The sequence below is a fragment of the Fusarium subglutinans genome, assembly GCF_013396075.1.
Source record: "Fusarium subglutinans strain NRRL 66333 chromosome Unknown NRRL66333_c0000073, whole genome shotgun sequence".
NCBI classification, from domain to species: domain Eukaryota; kingdom Fungi; phylum Ascomycota; class Sordariomycetes; order Hypocreales; family Nectriaceae; genus Fusarium; species Fusarium subglutinans.
Window position 1 is genome coordinate 1 of NW_023502136.1, and position 10909 is coordinate 10909.

Consider the following 10909-nt stretch of genomic DNA (forward strand, 5'->3'; position numbering starts at 1 on the left):
CTTTAGTTTAAAAGACTAATACTAGCTATTACTTACCTTAGTATTATTCTTTAATTACTAAGAAAGTTAATAAAAGTTAGCTTTTTTTATTTAAAATAAGTTATTAAATATTATATTTAGTATAAATAATAGCTATAAGCTATAAGCCTAAGAGTTAGTAAGGATATTAATATAAAGCTACTAGGTAAGTAAATTATCCTTATAGTAAGGCTAATAGTAATACTAATAGCTAAGGCTATTTAGAAAGGTTATAATAATAGCTAACTGCCTTAGCTATTAATTATTAAAGTTATTAATAATAATTTTATTAATAAAGTTATTATAAAGGCCTAGCTATAAGAGATATCCCTTATATATAGTATTTAAGTTAATTAATAAGGCTATTATAAGTATAGTAAAAACTACTAATTTATATACTTTTATACCTAGAATATAAATTAATAGAAAATACTAGAAAATAAAGATATTACTTAGTATCTTACTCTTATTTAGTAAATTATAAGCCCCTTTACTAGCTTAATATATTAATAGCTTATATAAAGGCTACTAAGTTAATTATTTATTAATCTATTAAGTTTATAGTAAGAAAACAGACCTTAATATAGAAAGGTCAGTTAGCTGCCCCTCTTTTTACCACTTTTCTAATAGAAATCCAGTTTATAACATGCTATCCCGGGCTTGCCGATCATGCCCGTAGGGATCAAACCTGTCTGCCCGTCTGCGCGCACTGCACTACGATTGTGCCTAATACTTAAGGCTGGCGAGATCGAAGACTAGCTATGCTATGGTGCAATGCTACATATATAATGTAAGCCAGGGTTTCGGGTAATACAGGAAGCCATGTTTTACAGCACAGCAGGGCAGTGCGGCACACCATTTCTTTCAACGATATTGTACTAGTAGGTTGTGGTCAACAGCCATGGATGGATGGATAGATGGATGAATGGATGGATGGATGGATGGATGACGAGGCAAGGAGCAGAAGCACGAGCCATGAAAACAACGAAATCGACAAGCAGATTCACCACTTACTTGTTAGCTTAGAATGCCAACCGAATGAGGAGATGCTATGCTTCTCTTGTCTTGGGCCTGAAGCTGTTTGTTTGTTTGTTGGTGGCTGTGGCTGGGCTGTGGCTGGGCTGGGCCAAGCTAGCTTACCTTATTCTGGAAGCCTTCCTAATTAGACCAAACAGCCCTGGAGGCCGGAGTATCCGTTTACGTTTACACGAACCACACCACACCACAACACAACACACCCTGGGCTTGCTTACCCTGCTAAGGTACCGCAGCCCTTGGATTGGATGGGTTGGGAGTGTCACCACTCATCAACCCCAACCGGCCTCGCCGTGTCTCCATCTAATTATCACCACCAAGTCCAACGAAACACACATTGCACGCACGCACGCACCCGACCCGAGGAAGAAGGGTTGGATGCAGAGAAAAATTCTTTGTTGTAGTTGCTTGCAAGCCCACGATCTCGTTGTCGCCCCGGCAGAGTTGGACCCAGATTCAGCCATTTCCGCTCCGCTCCCTTCTCAGCGCGTTCCAGAAGACTTTTTCGAAGCCCCAAAGAAAAGCTTTTATTGAAACTATCGATTTTCCTCGCATTACGTCTCCAGTTTTGCAGGCAGACCATCCATGTCTGGAAGCTTCTGCCGCTACAACGGCCCGGAACTTGCTTGACACAGGCATCTCGCACCCAAGCTGTCCACATGAGTCGGGACCCTGCCTACGGGCATCAGAAGAGGATGCCGTTGGCGCCGTCCTCTCTTCAAGAGTTATATCGCACCACATCGCATTGCTGACATACAGGCTAGACGCGGTGCGATGCCTTGCGAAGTCGCTATGCGATACGATACAATGCCCCCCCCCCCCCCCCCCTAGTAAGCGGACGACGCCGTGTATATTTGCGACATTTAATATGGTGTCGTATCCCTGGCGTCTCTAATTCTTTCCAAGATCGGCCCGCATCGGTAGAAGGATCGTGAAAGGAATCAACGATGACCGGACGGACCAACTCCGTGCGTGGCCTGCCTACACAGAGTCGCTACCGGTAGTTGTGGACGCGATTCGATACTCACGCGTTCAACCCAACAGGCGGTAAAAGTTGACGAGGGTAACATCGTTTCGAGGTCTGGTTCGTCCACAGCAGGCCGTGCGTATGACAGACAGACGAACAAACAAACAAACAAACAAACAGAAACCTTTTGCCTTCAGCTCATTTCATTTTCGTCTAAACCCCAGAACCGGCCATCGTCACTGACTTAGAACGTGGATATCAACGGGCCTATTTCTCGATCCGCCTCTTTCTGGTACATTGCCTGTGGCAAAACCGCTTCCACATATTGAATAGTGTCCTGCAGCTGAGGACCCTGGATCACCACGCGCCTATTAGTGTCGGCGTACCATGGCCATGGATGCGATACCTACCTTATTTCGAATGGTCCGAAGTTCCTGAGCCAACTTAACAAACACGCACGCCGCTTTGCATGGGCCTCGGATATGTTAAGGGTTTCGGGCTTGGTGGAACGTCGAACTTATCAGTTCTTCTCGAACGCCCCTAAGCAGACCCGGCCTTTCTTTGTCGGAATCTGTTTGCTGCAGTCTTTGTAGGAGCTTTCCAAGGGCCCCCATGAGTCCTATGCGAGCCACCAACAAACGCCAAGGCTTCTGTTACCTCTCTCCCGCTATTGTGAACAGAGGGCGGCGGTTGGTGAGGTGCCAGCACTTTACACAAAATCCTCTCTGTTGGAATCGAACTTTCTCTCTGACAGCACATCTGAGCTGTCCTCGTTTTGAGGGCCATCAAGGTGAACAGCGTGCGTGTCTGGCTGTGGCTGAATAATGGTTCTGTTCTTCTTGATAGTGTCCCGGCGTTTGGGTCTGTTCTCTCTTGTCTTTAGCCATACCGAGTTGAGCGAATCACCAGGTTTTGCTACATTTGTCCTCCCGATCTAATCAATAATAGAAGCGCCGACTCAAGTGGCTGCTGTTGACACATGTTTGGGCTACGAGAAATTCTCCAGTTCGATCCAACCATTTGATCGTCCAAGCGAAGGGCTAGATGGTGACAGCGAAACTTATCGATGGCCGACCTCGAGCATAATAGCACAGTAAGAGAGGGACGAGACGAGAGCATAGGAGACGACACGAACTTTGATCCCCTCTAGGGGAGGAAAGAAAACCCAGGACCTCGATCCTAAATGACAAAAAGATTTAGGTGATATAGCCTAAGCTTAGGACAACCTTTACTGAGTTTATTTTGACACCCCATATCAAGATCCGTTGTTTTCTTGCCCCCTAAGGCCCCTATATCCTATAGTCCCAGCAGATCTAGAGGCCCACGCGTCGCCCACTTGGCCTGTGGTGTTGTGGGGGATGGCATCACACACCTGTTGTTGCTGTTGTCTCTGACGCTCGTTCACCCGAGCTCGCTCGCTCGCTTATGGCTGACGAGTTAGCAGTTGTACGTAAGGGAATGCGGAATACAACGGCACGCCAAGGATCCAGAAATCTGCGTGATCGTTGACTTCGTCATGTAGTTCATGGCTTGCACTTCTCTCTCGAGACTGTCCAAGAGCACCCGGAATCCATCAGCTCATGTCTTCTCAGGGTCGGCATTATTTACAAGCCACTCACAGCATGCCCCGGTTACTGTCCGTGGCAGACCGGAGGTTGACACGGGGAAAATTGTGATAACACGCAAATATAAGCCTCGCAAACAAGGGAGTCTAGAATATTATTCATGTTTTCCATGATTCAATCATAAGAAACACCGAGTCTTTTCATGGGCTAGGCACCTAATCCCGAGCATACTTCATGATACAGAGCAGAGAAAACTGACTATTGAGAATTGTATTATGTACTTGTTCATCCAGCACTGCGGCTAGCCTAGACCAACAGTCGTTCCTTCGTGGATCAAATAATAGCTATAACTCCGACAATGAATGCAATGCAGTGGTATCTCACCCGAAACACTTTTCCCCGGTCCTGTCCCCGGTACTTTCTCTGCCTGAACGCCTTGTACAAAAAAGCCACGCCTGCCCCTTCCATAAGCCATGATAAAGTAGTCTGTGTTTGATAAGTGTTATCCGATACGTGGTATTGGAATCCTAGTAAACTCGCAGGTCAAAATCGTTTGTAAACCCGCCGTTGAGAAGCATGCAAGCGATGCGAATACGTTGGGTGGGCATGTCGTCAGCAGTGTATGCCTCAATAGGACTAATGCCCAAGGAGAGACACATAGCGTTGGTGATAGTATGAACACCGCAGTCATGACCATTGTTCTGCAGAGGAGCCTCGTGGAGAATGGTCTTCCATTCATCCTCAACGAACTTCTCCTCCAAAATGTCTCGGATCCACGCCATGGCACGCGCGGTGTAAGAACGGTTGCCGCCAGCATTGATCGAGTCCATGTGGGCAACAGTTCGCTTGGAGGGCCGAATAACGAGCAATGTCCAGTGGGAATGCTCACAGATGGGTAAGAGAATAGTGTCAATGTCGAGAAAGTTTCTTTTCTCGATGCCATATCGGCGCAGTGTCCTCTGGGTGTTGCCGGTGCCCTGATCTTGAAGGCGTTTGAAAAAGAATGAGCCCGGAGTCCAGATCTTGCGAGTGTTCCGCTTGACATCCTTAATGCCGGCAGCTGAGTTGATAGCTCGATCGAGCCAGACAAGAGTCGCGTTGACAATTTCGTCGTTTAGCCATTCAGTTGAGGACACGATCTTGGCAAAGTCGTGTTTTCGGAGGTCAACACCCTCGGCAGACTTCGCAAGGCTCGTGGACGATGCCGCATTGAGCGTGTTCATTGCCCTTGTGTGCCATTCCGGTGAGACTGGTGCAACGAATGTCTGATTAGGCTCGCGAAGTCCTCCAGATCGAGCGAGGCGTTCCTCGCGCTCCTTTCGAGCCTTTTCTTCAGCCTCACGCTGCACTGCCTCAGCAGCCAAACGAGCCTCTTCAGCAGCTTTTTGGGCGGCCTCTTGGACTTGATGGTCAATTCCGGCCCTTGAGTCGTCGCTGATCTGGAGATCAAGGGAAGGAAGCTCAAATAACTCGCTGATACGCGTATGAAAGTCACGTCCATCGTGTTCTTCTAAGCGGCGACGGCGGAGACATTCATCAATGCTAAAAGGATTGAGTGTGGTCTTTTTGGGTGGTTCCTCCACGGGAGCAGGTGGTATGTTGAGCCATCCACGGGTCCAATGAGGGCGTTGCTCCTGAAATACCTCGGTCGGAGGAATGGCCTCTCCCGTTTCCTTGTCATAGCTGATCTGTTTGGGTACATCTAGACCCAGATGTGTTCTTGGTTTCGGACTGATGGTGTCGTCTGTAAAGCGTACAGCCTTGGGTCGACATGTTACGCGAAGACGCTTGGGCGTGACCTTTGACGGATGCTTTCGTCGATTCCGAAGAATAGATCGGAGAGTTCCGGTTTCATTTGAGGTAAGAGGAATCTTAGGAGTGAAGTCGGTGATGTATTTGGTCTTTAGGGCTTGGTGTTCGTTGCTTTCCTCATAGAAGGTTTGGCGATAATCCGCGGGTGTTATCCGCTTGATCTTCTCATGAGCAAACCCAGCGCGAAGAAAGTCTGTTTTGTAGTAGTGAGGGCGGGGGACATCAGGGCGAGGGAACGATGGCACTGGCTCAGGGAGAGTGGCCTGAACGGCGGGTTTTGTAGCTGCTGCTTCAGTGGGTGAAGCAGTCTGTTCATCAGGATTTGTGTCGATTCGCTCCTTAAGCTCATCGGACTCAGGAAATGATCCTGGCAATAAGAAACGCGTCTCGAGGTCAGTTCGTGGTGGGGTAGGGAATATGTCCTGTAGCTTGCCACGATACTCCTCAGAGTCGACATAGCTTGGGGCAGGAAGGTTGCGAAGGATAGCCTTAATATCAAGCACAACTCGATCCAGGAATGCCTGTGAAACGTTCCAGTAATCTTCCCCATACTTCTTGAGAATATTGTTGCAAACAACAGGAAGCGCGGGGCCGGATAGAAAGTGCTTCATCGATTCGAGGTGTGCGGCGAACTCCGCAGAGAGTCCGTAATCAAGAACAGGAGGAACAAATTCATTGCTATCCCGAATTTTGACGATAACGCCGATTTCGTAGATTCTGTTCAAGTAGTCATAAATCCTCTGCAGTTGCAAAGTGAAGATATCGTAAAAGTCATGGTTGATGGCCTCAGAACGATTGATGGCATCAACTATGTGGATGCTCAGTGGCGCCAGGTCTTTGTTTGCTTCCTGTCGGGCTCCTTGCTCAAGGCATTCCCAGACTGTCATGAAGGACTTGGCGAAGTACTTATAGTCAGCCAGCAATGTAGCAAGGCCATCTTGGTCGATCCAGCGGAGCCCAGCACTCTGCCCAGGAGTGCTTGAGTTGGAGACCACGATGTCATCGCAACTGGTGCTAATCTTGACACGCTTGTTGCTGACTTGGTTTTCACTCAAATAAGAGCGACATTCTGCAATTTGATAGGACTGAGGTCGTACTAGTAGCGAATTAGAACAGAAAGAACATAAGGCTGTCAGGCGTGGGGAGGTTGAAACTTACAGATTCTGGTGATCGTCTCACCAATGCCTGTGAAGGCCGAATAGAGGCTAGATATCATCCTGGTGATAGATCTGGCACCCGTTGTGATTCCGAGCATGCGGCTAGAGGTCTGCAGTATCAAGTGAGCTAGGGCAGGTATGCAAATGACAAGAGATGCGCCTACCTGGGCCTGTTGGCCAGATTCCTCGCTAGGAACAGTCTCTCCTTGGCGAAGAGTAATGATAGGGGTGGAAGTGTCAGTGACACCGATTTGTGCGGCAACAAGGTCGATCTCAGTATCTTCGGCGCGACGCTTGCGTGTCTGTATGCCATCGACAACAAGATTGGGGTCAGAGGTAGGGGTAGTGGTAGTGGAAGTTTTGGGTGTGGGTGTGCTGGGGGCCCCGTCATTTGTGTTGGCAGTTTCGGCCTGTGGTTTGGGTCGGGGTTTTTGATTGCTGTAATGATTAAGATTGGGGGGAGACTCTGTGTCAATGAATCTTTGGCGAAGAACGGAATCTTGAAAAATCTCGCGGCGCGGAAGTGGTGAGTCAATCAAAAGACGCGCAGTAGGGCGCCTGATCTGCCTGGGAGGAGTGACGAACTCAACCTTTGGTGAAGGCAGGGAGACTTGGACCTGGGTAGTTGCTTTAGCCTTAGAGTTGATCTGTAGCTGCTGTCGCTCCCGTCGCCTTTCGGCAGCTTTCACGATATGCCAAGGCACGTAGCTTCCCCTTTGGTTAGCGGACTGGTGGACCGAAATGCGCGATTCAAGCGAGAAAGACATGACGAGCGATATGTTGGGTTTGAAGTGAAATTTAGAAAGTGCAATGTGGAACTTGGTCCTAACGAAGCAGTAGCGTTGGTGAAAGAAGAAAAGTGAAATGAAGTGTAGTTGAAGTGAAGCTATCGCGATCCAGTTGGAATACGAGGTAAGAAGTGAACAGCCAACAGGGAAATGCGATGTCAACAAAGCAACCCGAGCTAGGTAGGTACCAGCAACGTGCTGTTGTTGTTGTATTGTATCGCAGTGACAATGAAGCAGAAGCAAACCGAGGTGCAGGTGCCAGCAAGTGTCAAGCAGTGTCAAGTGTAGTAAAGTACGAGCGGTAAATCGAAAGAAATCGGGAAGCTGCGAAGCCAATGCGAAATTGTTCTTACAAGAATCGAAGTTACGAACGAGTCAGAATGAAGCTGATCGAAGATGCAGTTGATGTTGATGGTTGGAAGAAGAAAGGAGGAGAGTTTGAGTCGAAGAATCGAGTTCGTTTTCTACCACGCCAGATCACTCGAGCTCGGGCCCAAGACGCGTGAGCGCGACAACAATGGCGTCGCGTCGAGTTGCTACAGCCACTTCCCAATTAGGTCTCCTTTATCCAAATCGTTCCGGTGATGCCATCACGACCACGCAAGCCCATAGGGGATGATGTCGCTGTGGAAGGTTGCCTACAGTGGTCAGTTGAAAGACATGAAGTCTTTCAGCCTCTCAGGACGTGCAGATGGGGGTCAGTGCGGGCGCATTGACAGGTCAGGTGGGGCTACGCGTGACGTCGCCGCGATTGGTCAAATTCACATAACTACCTAAGGTACCTTACCACCTAAGGCATCTAAGTAAGTAGGTAGGTACCTACCTAGAATTGGATGACCTTAGGAGCCAATTATTCACCCCAGCATGATGGAAACGACAGTGATGGATGCTGCCCGGGTTGTTGTCTGAAATGGGTCTTCTGAGCGCGCGAGGGTAGGAGTGAGACTTTGAACAGATCTCAGTTGATGGATCCTGAGACTGTATAAAACCACCTGGCTTTCATCTACTATAGGTATACCTAGCCGTAATTTAGGTACCAACTTACCAACCTAAGTACCTTATATAAGATATTGCACCTAATAAAAGACAGAAAACCAGGACAAAGATTCCTTGTTCTATCCGTCAAGTTACGTCAAGTTATGAAGAAACTACCAATGGAAGGTTAGTAGTAAATGGTTCTCAGAATCAAGCTTGGGCCAACAAATTATGGGACAAAGACCGGTAACTCAATGCTAATTTTTGACGATATAATTTTTCTTCAAAAGCAGGACTCGGATCATGGTTCGCGATTGGTTTGCTGAGATTCTGGTAGGGTAGAGACACATAGGCACCTCTCAATCGCTTCGCCGAGCGATTCTTTTCTTTGTATACTTATGCAGTAACTTCAATTGTAAGATAATCTAAACACCATATGTACATTCGCTAAAGCCATCATTTACATCAAACCAGCGTGTCTCGATAACCTTTGAGGTCAACAGTCTCCACCCCTTACAATTGCGCCAAAGTAGGTCCCAACTTCTTTGTACAAAAGGTCGAGAAATACTCGTTCAAAGCATCCACTGTTCCGCTACCTTCGACAAGGCTGACCACGATTGCTACGTATCCATCAGGTCTAACAACGACCACTCCACCAAGCTCTTCATCAAGGCCCATTTTGGCATGGGCTACAGCCTTCGCCTGAGGAAATCGTGCATCAGACCGGTCATCAGCGTAAACATGGTCCCTATATCGGGCAAGCACTCCAGGCACATCGCGAGAGATCTCGATTTCAGGTCTCTTGGACGAAAAGACCGTGGAGATGGTAAAGAATCGGCTGTGTGGGAGGTGCTTCTCATGGTATGAGACCTTATCGAGATCGGGCCGCTGATAAGCTGCGTAGAACGACCGCTGGCTACCGAGATGATTGGCGAAATCTTTCAAAGCCTGGCGGGTCTTTGAAGGGACACCTGCAAAGACAAACAATCGGAACGCGCCATTCAAGGGTACTTCCTGCTCCAAATGCACAACGTTGGCGTCAACTACTCTTGTTACATTCGAGTTGATAAAAAGGCGGCCGGTTCGTAGCTTGGTCCCCTTTGGGTGAATCAGTGGGGATTGTGCATTATGTTCTGGTGACCAGTTGAAGACGTTGGGCTTGTAGTAAACACCGTATCCACTGGTAAACTCGCACGACTCCTTGAAAGCATTGATGAACTCGTTGTCCTGAACATCGTTCTTGCCATGGTTGGCTGACGCTGCCTGGACCTCAGCAGCCGCGGGTGGTCGCTGAGAGAAAAGCTTCGCATATCGGTTATCAAAATCGAGGAGAGACTCAGCGACATGCTTGCGTTCCGTTTCATATGTCTTGAGGACTTCCCTGCTGGCAAACCCGGATTCAACGGCGTGGATCTTCCAAGCAAGGTTTTGGGCATCAAGGAATGCTGTGTTCATTCCCTGACCGGCCTTAGGCTGTGGGTGTGTCAGCGCGTGGTGACAATTGGAGCACGGGAAGACTTACACTATGTGTATGGCAAGCATCTCCACCAAGGAAGACTCGCTGGTCCAGTGTGTATCGTTCTGAGATGCCTTGTCCGATAGGATAGACGGAGTACCACTCGACGCGCTCCCACTCAATTGAGTAAGGCTGCAAGATCTTTTTTGCCGATTCTTGCACTTGCTCCTCGGTGGCTGTTCGTCTCGGGTTCCAGTCGGGATCTGTAGACGATGCAATCTGGATATAAAGACGGACCATGTTGTCCTCTCGCGGAATGACCATAATGGAGCCGTGCTCACTATGGATGGTACATTTCATCTGAGCGTCATCAGTACACCATGAAATAGGGCTTGTTGAGCAGCTGTGCTTACCTTGATATCTGGGAAGTCGGTTTTCACGACACCGTCCATGACACCCCAAACATGGGCGATGGGATCCTTGTGGCGAACGGCAATGCCAAGCTGGTTGCGGATAAATGACCTTGCACCCTCGCCACCAAACAGATACTTGGCGTGAATGGTCTCCTGTGCAGTACCATCGACATGCTCCAATTCGACAGTGACAGGATATTCGGGGTTAGACTTCTCATCGGAAGTAAAGCCCTTGATTGTCCATGGCCGTTGGACCTGTGCTCCATTCTTCTCGAGGTCGGAGATAAAGACACGCTCGATCAGACCTTGGTGCAGCAAGGTTGTGAAAGGGTATCGAGCATCGATAAAATCAGGGCAGCTGGCCCATGTTCCAGTCCGGGCGATACCCTTTCCCGACGAAGCTGGATCCCAGAAGGCAACTTCGTAGACGCGAGCTGGGTGATGAGCCATGATTGCTGACTTTAAGCCCATGTTGCGAAGAAGGTCCAGAGAGCGTGGCTGAATGCCATCGGCTCGACCGGTAGGGGTCGGCTCAGCTCTGTTGTCGATATGCTTGATCTTGTAGCCCCAACGAGCAAGGCATGTTGCGAGCATGAGGCCAACCGGGCCAGCTCCAACAATGACTAGCGATGTTAGCATTCAATTGGTTGGTATGGCCAACAGCGTCAGACTACTCACCAATGTCATAGTATGGGGAGCGATCGGGCTGTGATTGAGACATTG

At 48.6% G+C, this 10909-nt stretch overlaps 2 protein-coding genes across 2 annotated transcripts; both read right to left on the reverse strand.

Annotated features, from left to right (window-relative positions):
* Window positions 1-4112: 4112 nt before the first annotated feature.
* Window positions 4113-7321, reverse strand: FSUBG_6638 (Ubl-specific protease; the record flags this gene model as incomplete). The annotated part of the gene is made up of 3 exons (XM_036684858.1): window positions 4113-6493; window positions 6556-6664; window positions 6719-7321. The coding sequence occupies 3 exons, from the start codon at window positions 7319-7321 to the stop codon at window positions 4113-4115; spliced, it is 3093 nt and encodes a 1030-aa protein (XP_036537791.1).
* Window positions 7322-8830: 1509 nt separating this feature from the next.
* Window positions 8831-10907, reverse strand: FSUBG_6639 (phenol 2-monooxygenase; the record flags this gene model as incomplete). Its single annotated transcript, XM_036684859.1, has 4 exons — window positions 8831-9790; window positions 9840-10133; window positions 10187-10809; window positions 10865-10907. 4 exons carry the CDS (start codon window positions 10905-10907, stop codon window positions 8831-8833), a joined length of 1920 nt encoding a protein of 639 aa, XP_036537792.1.
* Between the last annotated feature and the right edge of the window lie 2 nt (window positions 10908-10909).